This window comes from Salvelinus fontinalis, chromosome 37 (genome assembly GCF_029448725.1).
Source record: "Salvelinus fontinalis isolate EN_2023a chromosome 37, ASM2944872v1, whole genome shotgun sequence".
NCBI lineage: Eukaryota > Metazoa > Chordata > Actinopteri > Salmoniformes > Salmonidae > Salvelinus > Salvelinus fontinalis.
The window spans coordinates 23,637,752-23,658,934 of NC_074701.1; the positions used below are offsets into that span (position 1 = coordinate 23,637,752).

Genomic DNA, 21,183 nt, shown 5'->3' on the forward strand with positions numbered 1-21,183 from the left:
CCATCGATAAAAGACAGTACTGTGCAGCCGTCTTCATCGACCTGGCCAAGGCTTTCGACTCTGTCAATCACCGTATTCTTATCGGCACACTCAATAGCCTTGGTTTTTCTAATGACTGCATCGCCTGGTTCACCAACTACTTCTCAGATAGAGTTCTGTGTGTCAAATCGGAAGGGCATGTTGTCCGGACCTCTGGCAGTCTCTATGGGGGTACCACAGGGTTCAATTCTCGGTCCGACGCTTTTCTCTGTATATATCAATGATGTCGCTCTTGTTGCGGGCGATTCCCTGATCCACCTCTATGCAGACGACACCATTCTGTATACATCTGGCCCTTCCTTGGACACTGTGCTAACTAACCTCCAAACGAGCTTCAGACGAGCTTCAATGCCTCCTGTGGCCTCCAACTGCTCTTAAACGCTTGTAAAACCAAATGCATGCTTTTCAACCGTTCGCTGCCCGCACCCGCCCGCCCGACCTAGCATCACCACCCTGGACGGTTCCGACCTAGAATATGTGGAACTCTACAAATACCTAGGTGTCTGGTTAGACTGTAAACTCTCCTTCCAGACTCATATTAAACATCTCCAATCCAAAATCAAATCTAGAATCGGCTTTCTATTTCGCAACAAAGCCTCCTTCACTCACGCCGCCAAACTTACCCTTGTAAAACTGACTATCCTACCGATCCTCGACTACGACGATGTCATCTACAAAATAGCTTCCAACACTACTCAGCAAACTGGATGCAGTCTGTCACAGTGCCATCCGTTTTGTTACCAAATCACCTTATACCACCCACCACTGCGACCTGTATGCTCTAGTTGGCTGGCCCTCGCTACATATTCGTCGCCAGACCCACTGGCTCCAGGTCATCTATAAGTTTATGCTAGGTAAAGCTCTGCCTTATCTCATTTTACTGGTCAAGATAACGACACAAGTAGCACACTTTCCAGCAGGTATATCTCACTGATCATCCCCAAAGCCAACACCTCATTTGGCCGCCTTTCCTTCCAGTTCTCTGCTGCCAGTGACTGGAAAGAATTGCAAAAATCGCTGAAGTTGGAGACTTTTATTTCCCTCACCAACTTTAAACGTCAGCGATCTGAGCAGCTAACCGATCGCTGCAGCTGTACATAGTCCATATGTAAATAGCCCACCCAATCTACCTACCTCATCCCCATACTGTTTTTATTTATTTTTCTGCTCTTTTGCACACCAGTATCTCTACTTGCACATCATCATCTGCTCATTTATCACTCCAGTGTTAATCTGCTAAATTGTAATTATTCGCTCCTATGGCCTATTTATTGCTTACTTCCTCATGCCTTTTGCGCACACTGTATATAGACTTTCTTTTTTTCCTACTGTGTTATTGGCTTGTTTATTGTTTATTCCATGTGTAACTTTGTGTTGTTGTCTGTGTCACACTGCTTTGCTTTGTCTTGGCCAGGTCGCAGTTGTAAATGAGAACTTGTTCTCAACTAGCCTACCTGGTAAAATAAAGGTGAAAAAAATAAAATAATATAGTATGAAACACAGGGATATTTACATGCCATAAGAAATAACCATGTGAAAGAAAGAGACATGTAAGGCCTAAGGGGATTAAGGCATAGCTCTCTCTAGTTCCTGGCTACATATCTAATGGCATAGCTACTGTGCATGCGCTAGAGCAGAGAGCAAACTGGAAAGTTTAAAAAACTCTACAGTCACTACGGTAGCATGTGATCAACACTTCTAATATAAAGGTCATTAGCAACACTCAATATGTAGAATTGCAATAGGCTACTGATAATATGGCAATACAAATACATGCATGAATGTTTTCTAATAAAAAAAAATATTGTTGTATTTTTGTTTTTATTGATTTAAACAAAAACTATACATCGTACAATGCTCCAAGAGTGTGCAAAACTGTCATCAAGGCAAAGTGTGGCTATTTGAAGAATGTCAAATATAAAATATATTTTGATTTGTTTAGCACTTTTGTGGTTACTACATGATTCCATATGTGTTATTTCATAGTTTTGATGTCTTCACTATTATTCTACAATGTAGAAAATAGTAAAAATAAAGAACCTCTTGAATGAGTAGGTGTGTCCAAACGTTTGACTGATACTGTATATATTTTTTGAAATACTTTAAATACATTTTCCGATGCATTTAACATATATTTTGGTTATACATTTTAACATTTTTTTTTTTATAGATTTGAACTACATTCCGTAATATATGTTGGAATGTATTTAAAATGTCTTTAAAGCTGCAATATATAAAAAAAAATCTAAAATATATATTTTTTCACTTCTGGCTCCCACACTCCCACCTCCCCTCACAACCTCCTCAGCCCCGTCCTCCTTCTCAGCCCCTGTCAGTTTCCCACGCAAGTTCCGTCACAGATGCTTCTATATGGGCTTTAATGGTTGCCTTGCCCTCTCTCCTTCGTACCTTGTCTTTACTCTTTCCTTCATATTGTCTATACTCATCTCTCTGTCCTGCACATCCCCATCCCCTTCTTCTCTCTCTACAGAAATCAAGCCTACAATTCGGATATTTGATGCTGGCTCTGGCAGACAATAACTTTCCATGGGTTTTACAGAGAGAGGACAGGAGATCCTCTCCATCAGCAACACCAAGACCAGGAGAAGAACACATTCAGCTGAGACCTTGTAAGTAGGATACAAACCTTCTTACTACATAATGATGCATAGCTCAGTTGGTAGAGCATGGCGCTTGCAGTGCCAGGATAGTGGGTTTGATTCCTGTGACCACTCGTATGTAAAAAATGTATGTGTGCATGGCTGTAAGTCGCTTTGGATAAAAGCATATTCTAAATGGCATATACTGTATCATATTAAACATTGAATGTGTCTTTTAACTAAATGTGTTTTTAATTGCTGTACGCTAAAGGTTGTATGACACATTGCTCAAGTAAAGTGTAACCCACAGTTTTTGACAGCCAGTGATAGAAACATAATATGTGATTATTTAAAATCACTGACGTGTTTAGTGGTCTCTGTTTTATAAGGCCCAAGAGTGAATAGAACAACATTTATGCAATGAGAAATAACACTGTGAATTCATTGAATGTACCAAGTGTAATTCACTGTATCTGGGCAGGGGGTAAATTTCAACGTCCAGAGTAATTGTTAACGTGTATAAACTCTGGAAGAAAAGAAAGCAGAATGAATTATGGCTCCAGGAAGTGTGATGGAAGAGTTTTTGAAACATTTGGTCGGTCCTGTGTCTGGAATTCTTCAACACACAGGTCCAGAAATAATACTCACTTTCTCTCTCTAACTTGAGGGAAAGACTGCAGCACTGCTCGTCCACCTGTATCAATACAGTACACTTTTGGTGTCACGAGAAAACCTTTAATCTCCAAAACATAACATTTTCATGGATCAACCTTGTATTTCCTTGTAGGATAGAGATCTGGCGTGTTCTAAAATGTTGATGTTTATTTTAGCCTATAGTGATGAAACTGTCTTCTAAGGACTTTGATAAGCCCTAAATGCAGAGGATGAAGGTGCAGACTTACCATTATGCTCTCACATTTTAAGCTTTTGTACCTACTGTATTATCCTTCTCCCTAAAGCAGAAGAGTGTTATCCGACAAGAACTCACACTCTCTCTGCTATGAGCTGCCTGTGAGGTTGTCATGAGTAATTGGACTGAAGTCACCCTTGCTAGTGGAGGAAGAAGAATTAATCTGAGATGTCTCATGTTCGATCGCCCCTAACTGAACCCTCATCCTGGAATAATACTTAGCACCTGGTCAGGAAACAGCTGTGAGCTGTCTATAACAAAGTCCAGGGCCCCTCAAAACACTACACCATTGAAGGGGAAAAACGAATCACAGATTAATTGAGAATTGTCGTGTCCAAAAGTTTCCTCTGTTTTAACCACCATATGTGGTGTAACAGTACCTGGTGTGCCTACAGCAACATTTGGAGCAGTCATGATGGATGAACCCTCCACTGCTCCTCCACACACCTCCATCCCACAATAGATGTGCCTTGACGGCAGATGTGCCTCGAAGTCCCTCCCCTCTGACATCCCCACCCCCCTCCACACAGCCTTGTTCCATCCGGTCTACAGCATGTCTCTCACAGACTACAAACATGATGCCATTCCTCAAATGGACTACACATATGGCCCACCCTGCCCTATGTAAGTTGAGAACTACAGGAAGAGACGCACAATGCCCTGTTTGAACGATGGGGATAACAGCCGCAGAGGCCTGCCCAGTGTCCTAGAGTTGAGGCGGGTTCCTCTATGGTCATTGGGGCCCCTGAGGAGTGTCAGAAAGGTCAAGGTTATCAGCTTCCTGCTAGGATTGACGTTGACCTTCCTCATCATGGCTTCTTACATCTTAACCTGGGATAAAAAGGGTCTGATGCTGACCCTGTCACCGTTCCACCTCAGGACTATAGTCAACCCAAGCAGCACCCTCTCCCATAACCTGTCTTCTACCAAGGACTACGCCAACATTAAGCTCCTGGTGAAGTGCATTACATCTAAGCTTGAGTTCAGCCCAAGGAAGCTGCCTCTTCTGAAGGACGTTATCAATACGGACTCTCATGTGAGTATGAGCAAAGTATCTGGCCTGTTGTTTCATGTGTGCCGTTTTGTCTCAGGACAAAAATCCTTTCAAGCATTTATAATAGCAAATAAGATAATAGCATCATTACAATTGTCTAGAAGTGTTTGAAAGGTATTTTGACGATTTTTCTGTTTTGTTCTTCCCAGTTGTTTTCCGTTATTCCTCGTCAGTTCCTACCCAATATCAAGAGTCCATGCTGGTATGAGGAGCTCTCTGGGAAAACCAAAGTGGATCCTTACAGTAAAAACTTGTATGCAGTTCGCTCTAAGAGTTTCCGGACTGTCTGTGACTACCTAAGGAAACATTTCCAGGAACACTTGTACCACAGTGACGACAACAAGCAATACCGCCTGCGCTGTCTGCCATATTTCTACATCATTGGCCAGCCGAAATGTGGTACAACGGACCTGTTTCACCGATTGCTGCTACACCCGGAGGTCAAGTTCACCACCATGAAAGAGCCCCACTGGTGGACAAGGAAAAGGTTTGGTAAGCACTAGTCCCTGTATTTACTTTGGTAGAGCTGCCCAGAGAACTTGGCTCCCATTGATTTGGGTGGAAAACTTTTACATTGGCTTCAACAGCCTTTTCACCCTGTCAAAATACATTTCTAGGGGGAACCATCAGTGATGTGTGGAATAACTTCTTTCCATTTATATTCATATTATATCTATTTTGAGGTAATACTGTGTGCTTCTTTTCCTAATTATTGTACATACATTCTATACTTTGCACACTAGAAACAATATAACTGAATGAAAACCCAAAGCATTGTCTCTTATGATAATCATCTGCTGTTTATAATTTTCCTTACAGTTATTTTCCAAAGATTTGTACAGAGTGAATAAGTGTTGCTCTGAACCTCTACTGTAGTGTGTGTGGGTGATGGATGAGACCAGGTCCAGCCATCCAAACTAGTGTCTGTTGTAATTCATCTAATTGAATGAGATGTTTCAGAGTCTGAGAGGCAGCGTAGGTGTCAGATCACACTCTAAGTAGAGCTATACTGTTAATCATGCAGAGCGCATTGATTTCAGGCTCCATCGCCAAGTGGGTTTGTGGGCGTTCAAAGCAGCAGGGGGAAATGGTTTGGGATGTTGATCTTTGTGCTGACAATTGAATGAGAAGGGCATCTACATCAGGTCTCCTGGGGCCATCTAGTAAGAAGTCTTGATCTTCTTTGAGCTCTGACAAGTGTGAAAATATGGACAGAACTTCCTCTGACTTTGATCACCTTTTGAATGACACAGAAGGTTTGGTACAACACTTTTTCATTTGCTTTTGAGAAGGTCTATGATAGATCATAGATGGAAGTAGACGGTAGTGACATTTGATTGAATGATGACATCATTGACCATGGTGTTGCGCTCCCTTGCAGGTATCATCCATCTTAAAGATGGCCTCCTAGAACGCTTCCCTGTGGAGGATTACCTGGACCTGTTTGAACTGGCTGCCTACCACATCCAGGAGGGAATACTGGGGAATACCTCTGGAGACCACAGCCAGCGACACATTATTACAGGTAACCTACAGGTCATCTATATCTACCTGATACATATTGAATCATAATGAAATTAGGTAACTTTTTAAAATCTTTATAAACTCTTGGGATGTACTGCTTTCAACAAAGTGTGTGTGTGTGTGTGTGTGTGTGTGTGAGAAAGAGATGTTGTGTGATTACAAACCTCATTCAGTATTCACAGACAGTCTAGGACCTTCGACACTGATTAACACCAGAAGACTGTTTGTTTCTCCTTCCTCCATTATCAGTTCTCTCACTCCATTTTTCACTCCATTCCCACTTAATTGGCTCTGCACTAACCAGCATGATAATGCCAACACTCAAAATTGACATTTAAGGACAAGGTTTTGAAGTAGAATGTTGTTGCTAAAGCCACCATACGGTCCAGTGTTATTTAGGAATTATGAGAGGCTACCACTGTTGTGTTTATATGCAGTGTCAAGTGTAATCACATAATGGGTATCACAAATATGTTTGATTGACAGGTGAAGCAAGCGCATCCACAATGTGGGACAACCAAGCCTGGAGCTATCTCTATAACTACCGGGCAGATGGGGAGCCTCCTTTCCTGGCCCAGGACTTCATCCACGCAGTTCAGCCCAATGCTAAAATCATTGTCATGCTCAGAGACCCAGTAGAGAGGTAAATATGTGGGAATTTTAATTTGACCAGTTTCTCACAGCAGGAAAATAATCATGCAGCAGCAGGAAATGTAAATGATTATGTGAATTATAATGAATGGACATTTTTGTAGAGGGTTGATAAATGTTTTGTTAGCGCAAATAATGTCTGACGTTTTTAAGTGGAAATTACAAATTTTAGAAGCCTTTTTAAACCTTGAGTACACCATTCTCACACAACAGGGTGATCAAAGAAACTTCTCACACAACAGCGTGATCAAATTAAGTCCTATACCTGTAAGACTCAGTAATGTTTTGACATGCTGTCACATAGTTTTCACAATAGGCATGTCTGTGCATTTGGTCAATGTAGCGGAAGAAAGTCTGTTTTCTGGTGTGTGTGTCTCCCTCTGGTTTAGGTTGTATTCAGACTACCTGTACTTCAACATGGCTAACAAGTCTGTGGAGGACTTTGACCTGAGGGTCTCAGAATCCCTACAGCTGTTTGAGGCTTGTTTAGCAGAAAACTCTGTGCGTTCCTGTGTCTACAACACTAGCCTCTCCAATGCCATGACGGTGAGTGGGACTCTTATGAATAAATAATAAATATGCCATTTAGCAGACATACTTTACTCTTACTGCTGGCATTGAAAATGTACAACACTCTCAACTGTATGTTCGTGTTGAACGATTAGCGATGAGTGCTTTTTGAGGTCGGTTCGATTTCGGTTAGGTTATTAAAATATAATCACCGTTTTTGATTTTGGTATAGATCTTTTTTTTAACATTCAATGCATTATGAAATAATGACATTAAAATGATTTTAGAGCTTTTTAATAAATATCACAAAGCCAAAAATAGTGAACATTGAATTTCCAAAACATTGAAAACATTCCATTGTTTCTGTCAGGTCCACATTGGAGAGCTGTCTGACAAAATCATTTTACCAGTTCAAATACAGTGAGCTCAAAGTATTGGGCCAGTGACAATTGTTTTGTTGTTTTGGCTCTGTACTCCAGCAATTTGGAGGGAATTATACAAAGACTATGATGTTAAAGTGCAGCTTTAATTTGAGGGTATTTTCCATTTAGAAATTACAGCACTTTTTGTACATATTTGGTCCCCCATTTTAGGGGACCAAAAGTATTGGTACAAATTCACTTACATGTGTATTAAAGTATTAAAAAGTGAAGTATTTGGTCCCATATTCATAGCACGCAATGACTACATCAAGAACAGAATATGTTTCTAAACCCTTTTACATTTATGTGGATGCTACCTTGATTATGAATAATCCTGAATGAATTGTGAATAATGATGTATGAGAAAGTTACAGATGCACAAATGTCATACCCCCAAGACATGCTAACATCCTCCCCTGTTATTGTAATGGTGAGATATTAGCATGTCTTGGGGTATGATATTTGTGTGTCTGTAACTTTCTCACTCATTATTCACAATTCATTCATGATTTATACGTAATCCTGGTACTGCAGCATCCACATTAATGTACAAGTGTTTAGAAACGTATTCTTATTTACAATAAAAGGGACTCAAAAATGACACAGTACATTATTTACCATTACTTTCTATTGGGCACAAAATCTGAAACATGACCAAAACAAACAGCAAATGTATCACGTTTTAGGGAAGACCCAGATGCAGACAGTGTCGAAGTAACAAAAGTTTATTACTAGAACATGGGCGGGCAAAACGACAGGTCCAGGTCAGGCAGAGGTCAGTAATCCAGATCAGAGTCAAAAGGTACAGAACGGCAGGCAGTCTCAGGGTCAGGGCAGGCAGAGGTCAATAATCCAGGGCGGTGTGACAAGGTACAGAACGGCAGGCAGGCTCAGGGCAGGCAGAATGGTCAAAACCCGGGAAAACTAGAAAACAGGAAGGTAGGCGGAGACGAGCACAAAGACAGGTGTAACAGACAAAATGCAGTCAACAAATGTGTAGAGTCACAAGCTTGATGTTGTCATTGTGTGCTATGAATATGGGACCAAATATCTAACTTAACTAATTTAATAAAAATATAAGTGAATTTGGCACAATACATTTGGTCCCCTAAAATGAGGACTATGTACAAAAAGTGTCGTAATTTCTAAACTGTTCACCTGATATGGATGAAAATACCCTCAAATTGAAACTGACAGTCTGTACTTAACCTCATAGTCATTGTATTATATCAGTACTCGAGTACAGAGCCAAAACAACAAAAATGGTCACTGTCCCAATACTTTCAAGACTGCTTATTACCAACTACTACAACTATCAATGCAGTAGAGCTACCTCACAAACTTCCTCCAACCCTCTCATCATTGTGTTGTGTACATTCCTCTCTCATGCGGTCTGTGTGTAGGCTATCCGTCTCTGTCAGAGTCGGGAAGAACAGGCACAATGGATAATGGTAATTGTAGTTAATTACCATGTTTCTCTTCTGAACTAGGTTGAATATTTGCCTAATGAAAACTACAACTAAAATGTGCCTATAATCCAGCGTCCCACATAGTTCTTGACTTAATTTCTCTCTTGAATGATTTGATTTCTCTCTAGAAAAACAGTGTTGAGCTCACAAAAAAATGATTGAACCGACGTTGGTCAATCGGTTGTTTTATTAATAGAACCCGCCCCCACCCCCCGCTCAGCACTACCGTAGGTATTCAGGGTAAATGCATTGGAATGCAAATCCTGTTGTATCACTGTTCTTGGTGGATAGTGTATTGTCTAGATGGAAACATAAGAAAACTGTGCAAAAGCAAGAAGAAACACTTAGTTTGACTGCATTTATTAAGAGATCTGATTATGTAAACAAAGTGCATACAAAGTTAAACAGAGATGGCTTTGTCTATGCCAAATTGTAATACTTAACTAAATTGATTCCGTGCCAAATTGTGATCCATAACTCAGGCCTTTATTTTCCATGTCTAATAGGATTTGTTATTCAAATCCCGGCCACTTCCTGGAAGGTGGTGAAAATGTGCTGTGACATATGCCTCAGTAGATCTACTGACTTGATAACTTCCCGGTTCTTGATTAGTTAATCAGTTTTCTTTCAGAACAGATTCGACTGAGATGCACTTACTGAAAGTCATTTAGGAAGTAGTTGTCTCTGGAAATATTGGCATTTATTTACAGAAATTCTTATTACTGTTTTAACTATTTTACTACCTTGAAATTGATATTGGCTCAGTTTTATACAGGCACAGTATGTATGCTTTGTTTAGTTTATTTGGATCCCCATAGCTGTTACACTTTCAGCAGCTACTCTTCCTGGGGTCCACAAGTTTTAATGCTGTAAACATTTCCTTACTTGGGCGCAGCTGTCATAGCCTGGGGCACAGCTCGTTTACATAGGAAAAGCACAAATCTAGATACCTACTGCCAGAGATGTACACTACTGTTCACACTGTTCTACATACATCTCAGCCTGATTTGTGGTAGTAATGTTATTGTATTGGTGCCAACATGGTGCTCAGAGTTCCGTGTGTACCTATTGAGGCACATATTTTCTAAGTAAAATGTATTTGACGTTCAGCAACGTGGATGTCATTGTCAACCGACATGGATGTTAACCTACAGTAGCTCCCCATTTACATTTTACTTCTGAATCCATGCGGTTGAGCTTATGATCATTTTAAAAATGTGTAAAGTTCATCATCTCAGAAGGTGCCTCTTCTCTCTTTGCTGCATCTGCAGAGACATAATTACTTTTGTCGGTTGGTCTCCAGCACTCCCTGCAGGTTAGCTTGTGTACTGTTAACAGGAGTCATGCTGTGGTCTCTAGCACTCACTGCAGGTTAGCTTGTGTACTGTTAACAGGAGTCATAGCATGTAGCTTGTTCTCCACCTTCACAATGAAGCCTTGGTAGAAGAGTTATGGAAATCATATAGAAGTCTTACCCGCAGTGTTTGTTGTGATCCTCTCCAGGTCAGACTGAACCTAGGACTGTATATTGTCTTCCTGCTGGACTGGTTGACCGTCTTCCAAAGAGATCAGATCCTAGTTCTGCAGTTAGAAGATTACGCTGCCAATCTGAGACTCACAATACATAAAGTCTTTGACTTCCTAAATGTGGGTACGTACCGGGATAAAAACAGTTATTCCACTGATTCTACATCAACATCCTAGGTGTGTCCAGAGCTAGGACACAATGTTGGTGATGCATGTCTGCTTCTTCCTCTGTGTGAATTTCAACATTTGCTGATCCTGTATGTGCCTGTCTGTACTCCATGTCCCTCAGGGCCTTTATCTGAGCAGACGGAGGCAGCTCTCACCAAGAGACCCATGTCCAACACACGGAGAGCAGCAGACAGGAGCCTGGGCCCCATGCTGCCCAGCACCAGGGACCTCCTCAGGGAGTTCCACCAGCCATTCAACCACAAACTGGCCATAATCCTGAACAACAAGGCCTTCCACTGGACAGAGACATAAGGAATGGCTTCATCTCAGATGGATACAGACCTGAGGAATAAGTACTGTACTAAATCCCCCATGGCCATTTGAGTCCTATGAGATGAACTATCAAGTGGGATAAGCCATGGACATGAATTAAGTCACAATGGGAGAACATTTAGTCAGTAAAATGTCTGAGGTGCTCTGAAGACCTGAGCAATGCATCTGTCTAGTGCTTGAAGTTTTTCCTTTTGTTTGCCTTTCGTGATGATGCATTGACGGCGGTGCCCTTATACTGTATGTTGGAGAATAGTTAGCTTTTTGTAGGAGAGACTCCTGGAAAATGACTGGGGTAGAGCCTGGTGGACTACTCCCTCTAGTGGGAAAGCTTTGACACGACAAATATTGAGAGTAAAAAGAGAGCCTTCACATGCTAATGATTGATCATTTTAAAATACTGTTTGCCACTGGGTATTTCACTCTCAATCATTGTGAAACCATTATGTAAAAAACAATATGGGAGCAAACGGTACAATGGATTTTATCATGATGTTGCCTTCAATTTTCTTTAAAAACAAACATGAAACACCCTGTCTTCGACGCCATACACTGTTCTTTTTAACTATATTCTATTAAGTAAACGGCAAGGAAGTGCCCACGTGGTCATAACCTGCTTTTTTAATGTGAAATATTTCGATGCCATTCTACACTGGCCTAGACACACAATCGACACATCCTCACACCAGAGGGCAACAGAACCACAGAGACACACTATGGAATCTCATTTCCCGCCAATGCAAGTCTATCTTCTCACCAAAGACTGGCATATTTGTTTCTAACTTATATTTTCCAGTAGTTTTCTTGTTTGTACACGCTCTGCACATGGACACATTTTACGTAAACTCAAGCATCAAGCCTAACTTGCCTGACGGGCTGCCCCGAGGTGGTGAGGGTAGGCGTCAACACATCCGCCACGCTGACCCTCAACATGGGGGACCCTTAGAGGTGCATGCTTAGTCCCCTCCTGTACTCCCTGTTCACCCACGACTGTGTGGCCGCACACGACTCCAACACCAGCGTTAAGTTTGCTGATGACACGACGGTGGTAGGACTGATCACCAACGATGATGAGACAGCCTATAGGGAGGAGGTCAGAGACCTGGCAGTGTGGTGCCAGAACAACAACCTCTCATCTTGGAGCACCAAGTCTGGGAGCTAAAGGCTCCTGAACAGTTTCTACCCCCAAGCCATAAGACTGCTGAACAGTTAATCAAATGGCTACCCAGACTATTTGCATTGACCCCCTTTTTTTTGCACTGACTCTTGCACTGGCTCTATGCACAGTCACTGGACTCACACATACTACACTGACACTCCCTCCAACACACACGCTCACACACACAAAACACATGCATATTGACGCCACACGCACACACAAACTAACACATAGAAACACTTTCACACTCTTCACATACGCTGCTGCTACTCTGTTTATTATCTATCCTGATTGCCGAGTCACTTTTACCCCAAACTACGTATACATATTACCTCACCTCAAATATCTTGTACCCCTGGACATTCGGAACTGGTACTTATTATATACAGCATTGTTATTGTGTTACTATTTCCTTTTTATTTTGCAAATTGTTCTTACTTTTGAACTCTGCATTGTTGGGAAAGGGCTTGTAAGTAAGCATTTCACGGTGAAGTCTACACCTGTTGTATTCGAGCGCATGTGACAAATAAAATGTATTTGATTTGATAACTTAACTGCCACCGACTTGAATCTCTAGTTAATTTTTTATGTGTCTCAGCACAGGTTGACGTGTTTTTCAAGTGTTTTACTGTCATAATAGAGTCCTTGACTCAAATCACACCCTACACTGAGTATACAAAGCATTAGGAACACCTGCTCTTTCCATGACATAAACTGACCAGGTGGATCTAGGGGAAAGCTATGATCCCTTACTGATGTCACCTGTTAAATCTACTTCAATCAGTGTAGATGAGGGGGAGGAGACAAGTTTAAAGAAGGATTTTTAAGCCTTGAGACATGGATTGTGTAGGTGTGCAACTCAGAGAGTGAATGGGCAAGACAAAAGATTTAAGTGCTTTTGAATGGTGTATGGTAGTAGGTGCCAAGCAAACCGGTTTGAGTGTATCAAGAACTGCAACGTTGCTGGGTTTTTCACACAACAGTTTCACGTGTGCACCAAGAATTGTCCACCACCCAAAGGACATCCAGCTGACACAACTGTGGAAAGCATTGGAGTCAACATGGGACAGCTTTCCTGTGGAAGGCTTTTGACACCTTGTGGAGTCCATGCCCCGACAAATTGAGAATGCTCTGATGGAAAAAGGGTTACAGCTAAATATTAGGAAGGTGTTCCTAGTGTTTTGTACACTCAGCGTATATACCTTATAGTGCACTACTGTTAGCTTGGTGACTACAAATTGCACTAAATGGGCTACATTGTATTATTTGAGACAAATCCAGAGGAACTGTTCACACAAGCAGTATTAACTACCCTAATGAACCGGTAAAAAAGCAGTAAACTGTTGTCGTGACTTGTGAACTTCTGGCAAACAATTCTGGGAAACTTGTGGTGAACATTCTACTGTTTGCTGCAAACTCATTATGAAAATGAGTTGATGAGAATGAGAAAGTATATCTTTGGTTACTTTGTATATTAACCAAAATAGAATGCCTTATCTACATAAACCAAATAAAATATAACTTTAAATGAACTTCCTTCTCACAGAGAAAACCTACTTAATATACAAAATACTAAACAACATGTATTAACAGATGCAAATAAATCCAATACATCTTTCTTATCTCACATTGAAAATATTATGCCAAGTGCTACAATATTAACTTTGAAATCATCAGCATGCTAATGAAGAAAAGAGCAAAGACTGAATATTTCTCCAATAAATTGTTTCATATTTTTATGTATAGTAGTTATAACATTTACATGTGAGAAATGTGAACACTATGGGGATGTTGACCTTAGGATGTTTAAAGGGGCAACTACAGAAATTATGTGAGCTAAGTGATAACTGAGCAATGAGCTTTCAAACCCAGTTCAGAGCTTTTGACTTTCTGAGTGAACATTGGAGATTGCGGACCTGTGGAAGTCCTTCGTCCAGAGCTTGTTGAATACATGCACTTAAACAATCAGAAAACACAAAACAAAAGCAACATTAAGATACTGAGAACATTTTATATTTTGCCATCTTAAAAGGTAGACTCAGTAGCTAATGGGCAGGCTTGGCAATCTGTCTTTTTGCTTGGTTCCTTCTAGAAAGAAACAAAGAAGGAACAACCCACATAACAAATACTACAGTTTACTATAGAATAATATTGTACTTACTATATAATTCTATAGTATTCTGTAGTTAACTGTAGTATACTATACTACACGCTGTAGTATCCTTTGGCCGTGAAGTGCTTACTATATCATTTCATAGTAATCTGTAGAATACTATACTACACACTGTATTGATATGCTAATGTAACATTTGCATATGCCATGTCCATTCCCCTCTTCCATATCCCAATTTGTGCCACCTATGACTGAAAAACCTACATGCCAAGTATATACCAGCTATTGTGTTCTCTACAGGTTATAGAAAAGAGCAGAAGTGCTGAACCTAACTGGTCAGACCACCGTCCTACCTATCGACCTACAGGTTATGGACAATTTGCTTGTTTAGTCTTTGTCCAGTAAGTTTTCTCAAGGAGAAAGCCCCAAAAATAGATATAAAATGTATTTAATTAAAAAGGTAATAAACAAAAGGTAATTTATAAAATATCACAGTAAATAATACACTATACTACAGTCCTCAAAAACACTACAGTGAATACTGTAGTATATACAGTGCATTTGGAAAGTATTCAGACCCCTTGACTTTTTCCACATTTTGTTACGTTACAGCCTTATTCTAAAATTGATTAAATCGTTTCCCCCCCTCATTAATCAACACACAATACCCCATGATGACAAAGCAAAACAGGTTTTTGTAATTTTTTATGAATGTACTAATAAAAAACGAAAATATCACATTTACATAAGTATTCAGACTCTTTACACAGTACCTTGTTGAAGCACTTTTGGCATCGATTACAGTGTCGTCTTCTTGGGTATGACGCTACAAGCTTGGCACACCTGTTTTTGGGCAGTTTCTCCCATTCTTCTCTGCAGATCCTCTCAAGCTCTGTCAGGTTGGATGGGGAGCGTCGCTGAAGAGCTATTTTCAGGTCTCTCCAGAGAGGTTTGATCGGGTTCAAGTCTGGGCTCTGGCTGGGCCACTCAAGGACATTCAGAGAATTGTCCCGAAGCCACTCCTGCGTTGGGTTGGCTGTGTGCTTAGGATCGTTGTCCTTTTGGAAGGTGAACCTTTGCACCGGTCTGACCATCCTGAGCGCTCTGGAGCAGGTTTTCATCAAGGAACTCTCTGTACTTGGCTCAGTTCATCTTTCCCTCGATCCTGACAAGTCTCCCAGTCCCTTCCGCTGAAAAACATCCCCACAGCATGATGCTGCCACCACAATGCTTCACCATAAGGATGGTGCCAGGTTTCCTCCAGACCAGAGAATCTTGTTTCTCATGGTCTTAGAGTCCTTTAGGTACCTCCCTGACCAAGGCCCTTGTCCCCGATTGCTCAGTTTGGTCGGGCGGCCAACTCTAGGAAGAGTCTTGGTGGTTCCAGACTTCTTCCATTTAAGAATGATGGAGGACAATAAGGTAAGTAAGGTATTTTTGTTTTTTATTTTTAATACATTTGAAAAAAACAAAAAACAACCTGATTTCACTTTGTCATTATGAGGTATTGGGTGTAGATTAATGAGGATTGTTATTTTCATTTAATCCATTTTAGAATAAGGCTATAACATAACATGTGGAAAAAGGGAAGAGGTCTGAATACTTTCCGAATGCACTGTAAATATAATAATACTACAGTATACTATAATAATTCTTCATATGGGAACACGTGATCAAGATGAGCTAGCTACTAGTTTAATAACTTTTTTGAAAAATAACGTGCCCAACGTAAACAGACATTTTCTCTGGCCCAGATCGTAGAATATGCATATAATTTACAGCTTAGGATAGAAAACACTCCAAAGTTTCCAAAACGGTCGAAATATTGTCTGTGAGTATAACAATACTTATTCTGCAGGCGAACACCTGAGAAAATGTAACCCGGAAGTGATATTTAAAAAAAAAAAGAATCTGTGTTCCCTGGCCCGTCTATCCTCCATTTAAAGGGGTATCAACCAGATTCATTTTCCAATGGCTTCCTCAGGCTTTAGACATAGTTTCAGGCTTTTATTTTGAAAAATGAGCGAGATGTTTCATAAGTAGTCAGGTGTCCTCATGTGTCATTCTATCCCATAAAACATGACATTGCTAACCAGGTTAACACAATTTGAAAGTTTATTAGGTAGTTTAATTAATAACTTGTTAGACACTCAGCAGACAACTTTGGTAGGTAGATTGCTTGGTTTCCATTTCCAACTGATTTGTCTTCTCCCCCTGACTGGTCGTCAACAGTTACTGGTCTTCAAACTCCTGTGTTCACCAGAAACGACTTCTGGTAAACTGTTTGCCACTAGCGGCAATAGATATTGTTAACATTAAAATAGAATCTCGAGAGAATTGTTTGAAAGAAAACAACTCTGGCTTCCAGTAAAGGGAGAGTGTTCACTGAGCCAGAGTTAAATCACTGGCCCCTGGAATCAATCTTTTTGTCTCTAGGGACTGGTTGCTAGGTCGTAGATGGGAAAAACATTATCACATAGGTAAGCATATGCCATAGATCCAAACAGAGACAAACACAGAGAAATACCCTGGAACAGTGTTATACCGTTATGGAAAAACTGTCCCTGTTGCATGCGGTAGTATTTTTCGAGCAATGGATCAGCTTGACTCGCAACGTAAAGTGGTTAAGTGCTCTGTTTTGTAAGATCAGTCACATATTTCAAAAATAGCAGTGCTTGAAAATGCCTCTCTGGCAAGAGCATTGTTTACCTTGATTGCAATTATAACCGCAGGTGTTAGATGAGATAATTTTTTGCAACCAACTCTCTCTTTTGATGAAAAGTGATTAGTGCATAGGATGAATAGCAACATGTTTTGCTTTCTGATTAGGGAGTTGTAGGGTGGTTACGGTCGGATAGTGTGATTGGGTAGAACTGGTCATGTAGACTGTCTTCCTACAGTGGCGAGTGAGTGCGTAGTGAGTGAAGCAGCAGCAGTGAAGCGTGGTTGATTGCCCCCTCCTTGTGCTATCAACAGTAATCCTCCCCTGGATTTTGACAGGCGGAAGGAAGGAAACTGATAAGGTCTCTTTTGACATTCTCTCATTTTGTCAAGGACTTAGACGACATGCCCGATGTGTGATGGGCTAGGACAGCTTTCTCCTGCTTTAACAATCTCTTAATGCACATGTTTCATATCACATGATCAGTGCAAAATGTATGTGACAAATATATACTGTAATGCAAGAGTGATCCACCTCCTACTGGTTGTCAAACATTAGGTTGTCATTAGGTCATCAAACAAGACAGTCTCCTATCAAGGGTGAGTAGTCACAATTACTGCTCATCAATAAACTGGTCATTCCATGGTCATTCCAAAAGAATGAGCTGATCCTCAATCGTGTTCCATTCCTCCCCAAAAGTCATTTAAATTACCAACACAAAATCAAATCAAATCAAATTTTATTTGTCACATACACATGGTTAGCAGATGTTAATGCGAGCGTAGCGAAATGCTTGTGCGTCTAGTTCCGACAATGCAGTAATAACCAACGAGTAATCTAACCTAACAATTCCACAACAACTACCTCATACACACAAGTGTAGAGGGATAAATAATATGTACATAAAGATATATGAATGAGTGACAGTACAGAAAGGCATAAGCAAGATGCAGTAGATGGTATAGAGTACAGTATATACATATGAGATGAGTAATGTAGGGTATGTAAACATATAAAAGTGGCATTGTTTAAAGTGGCTAATGATACATGAATGACATAAAGATGGCAAGATGCAGTAGATAGTATAGAGTACAGTATGCCTTTAAAAAAGAATCTGCTATGATCAGGAAAATACAGTGCATTCGGAAAGTATTCAGACCGCTTGACTTTTTCCACATTTTGTTAGGTTACAGCCTTATTCTAAAATTGAATATATTTTTTTTTTGTTCTCATTAATCTACACACATTACCTCATTGTGACAAAGCAAAAACAGCTTTTTAGAAATGTTTGCTAATTTATATAAAAAAAAGAAATATCACATTTACATAAGTATTCAGACCGTTGGCAGCGATTACAGCCTTTAGTCTTCTTGGGTATGACGCTACAAGCTTGGCACACCTGTGTTTGGGGAATTTCTCCCATTGCTCTCTGCAGATCCTCTCAAGGTCTGTCAGGTTGGATGGGGAGCGTTGCTGCACAGCTATTTTCAGGTCTCTCCAGAGATATTCGATTGGGTTCAAGTCCGGGCTCTGGCTGGGCCACGTAAGTTTCGTTTTCCTTTTGGAAGGTGAACGTTCGCCGCAGTCTGAGGTTGTGCGGGCTCTGGAGCAGGTTTTACATCAAGGATCTCTCTGTACTTTGCTCCGTTCATCTTTGCATCAACCCTAACAAGCCTCCCAGTCCCTGCCGCTGAAAACATCCCCACAGCATTGTGTTGCCACCACCATACTTAACCATAGCGATGGTGACAGGTTTCCACCAGATGTGACTCTTGGCATTCAGGCAAAAGAGATCAATCTTGGTTTCATCAGACCAGAAAATCCTGTTTCTCATGGTCTGAGAGTCTTTACTGGAACCGTGACCAACTACGCTCGCCAACCCGTGTGCCCCCCCCCCCCATTCTTTTTTTTTGGGGGGGGGGGATTGCCGCTCGTGCTCCCGTCTCTGCCGTAACTCCTGATCTCTCCGCTCCTCTCTATCTGCCTCCGCCTGTTTCCATGGCATGCTTTTGTCGCCTGCCATGATCTCCTCCCATGTCCACGATGTCCTAAACTCCCTTCTCTCCGGTGCCCAGGATCCCTTCTCCTCCTGGCCACGCTGCTTGGTCCTTTTGTGGTGGGTTCTTCTGTCACGATCGTCATGGGAAGAAGTGGACCAAAGCGCAGCGTGTTACGTGTTCATTCTATTTCTTTCTTTAATGAACACCGACAACAACAAAACAAAATAAGAACGTGACGTTTTGCAGGGCAAAATAACAACCAAAGCAAAAATAAGAACTCACAAATGAAAGAGGGAAAATGGACTGCCTAAGTATGATTCCCAATCAGAGACAACGATAGACGGCTGCCTCTGATTGGGAACCACACTCGGCCAAAAACAAAGAAATAGAAAACAGAAATAAAGAAACTAGAATGCCCACCCTAGTCACACCCTGGCCTAACCAAAATAGAGAATAAAAACCTCTCTATGGCCAGGGTGTGACAACAGCCATGAGTCTAGAAAAGTCTAAACGGGACTTCTTCTTAATTAAAGGGATATTTAATCCAAATGACAAAATTACACTTTGGTTTCCTTACCTTGTAATCAGTCTATGGTCAAGGTATGACAGCAATCCATGCGTTGGTTTAGTTTCCCTGACACTGTTTCTCCATTTGTGGCACACATACCATTCATGGGACAGACATTAAAATGTTTCGTGCATCATGTTCAAATCATCTATAAGTGACTTTGTTGAGCTTCACAATCCATTTGAGATACATTTGGATGATTAGGACATGATGCAAAAAAAAGAAAAGAAAATTGAGCACGTCACCCAAAAGATCTGTGTAAGGCCATGGTCTGGGCTTCATGTTAAATCAGTGCATCCATTTAGCTCATCCATGTCCAAGCAGCAGCTTAGCATGTCTTCTTTAGCTGTTATCATGTGAATGTTCCACTTGTTATCACTGTACTCTACCAGCAATATGGTGTAGCACTGAGCAGGCTCGAGGTGTTGCCATGGGGATAGTGACCCACACAATGAGGGAGAAATGCCAGCATAGTTACTCCAGCTAATCACACATCAGGCTTTCTTTTGTTTTACAGTTGTTTCCACCTCAACAAACAAATCAAATCAAATTGAAGTTTATTTTTTACGTGCGCTGAATACAACCGCTGTAGATCTTACAGTGAAATGCTTACTTACAGGCTCTAACCAATAGTGCAAAAAAGGTATTAGGTGAACAATAGGTAGGTGTAAAAATAAAACAACAGTAAAAAGATAGGCTATATACAGTAGCGAGGCTATAAAAGTAGCGAGGCTACATACAGACACCGGTTAGTCAGGCTGATTGAGGTAGTATGTACATGCAGATATGGTTAAAGTGACTATGCATATATGATGAACAGAGAGTAGCAGTAGCGTAAAAGAGGGGTTGGCGGGTGGTGGGAGGCGGGACACAAGGCAGATAGCCCGGTTAGCCAATGTGCGGGAGCACTGGTTGGTCGGCCCAATTGAGGTAGTATGCACATGAATGTATAGTTAAAGTGACTATGCATATATGATAAACAGAGAGTAGCAGCAGCGTAAAAGAGGCGCTGGGGGGGGGGGGGGGGGGGGGCACGCAATGAAAATAGTCGGGGTAGCCATTTGATTACCTTATGACTTGGGGATAAAAACTTTTGAGAAGCCTTTTTGTCCTTTTTGTCCACTTGCCATGCGGTAGTAGAGAGAACAGTCTATGACTAGGGTGGCTGGGGTCTTTGACAATTTTTAGGGCCTCCCTCTGACACCGCCTGATGTAGAGGACCTGGATGGCAAGCAGCTGTGCCCCAGTGATGTACTGGGCCGTACGCACTACCCTCTGTAGTGCCTTGCGGTCAGAGGCCAAGCAATTGCCGTACCAGGCAGTGATGCAACCAGTCAGGATGCTCTCGATGTTGCAGCTGTAGAACCTTTTTAGGATCTCAGGACCCATGCCAAATCTTTTTAGTTTCCTGAAGGGGAATAGGCTTTGTCGTGCCCTCTTCACAACTGTCTTGGTGTGTTTGGACCATTCTAGTTTG

At 41.2% G+C, this 21,183-nt stretch overlaps 1 protein-coding gene across 2 annotated transcripts in view; it reads left to right on the forward strand.

Moving 5' to 3' along the window:
• LOC129836391 (carbohydrate sulfotransferase 15-like) overlaps positions 1 to 12,917 on the forward strand; it is a 35,310-nt gene extending 22,393 nt beyond the window's left edge. Inside the window, exons 2-9 of one of the 2 annotated variants that reach the window (XM_055902487.1) lie at positions 2,531 to 2,669; positions 3,599 to 4,585; positions 4,753 to 5,095; positions 5,985 to 6,128; positions 6,614 to 6,770; positions 7,168 to 7,324; positions 10,683 to 10,826; positions 10,996 to 12,917. In XM_055902487.1, the coding sequence (XP_055758462.1) occupies positions 4,205 to 4,585; positions 4,753 to 5,095; positions 5,985 to 6,128; positions 6,614 to 6,770; positions 7,168 to 7,324; positions 10,683 to 10,826; positions 10,996 to 11,148 (1,479 nt within the window). In that variant the 5' untranslated portion in view covers positions 2,531 to 2,669; positions 3,599 to 4,204 and the 3' untranslated portion in view covers positions 11,149 to 12,917. The remainder of the gene's footprint in view (positions 1 to 2,530; positions 2,670 to 3,598; positions 4,586 to 4,752; positions 5,096 to 5,984; positions 6,129 to 6,613; positions 6,771 to 7,167; positions 7,325 to 10,682; positions 10,827 to 10,995) is intronic. The other variant, XM_055902488.1, reaches the window with a different exon arrangement.
• Positions 12,918 to 21,183: the final 8,266 nt, after the last annotated feature.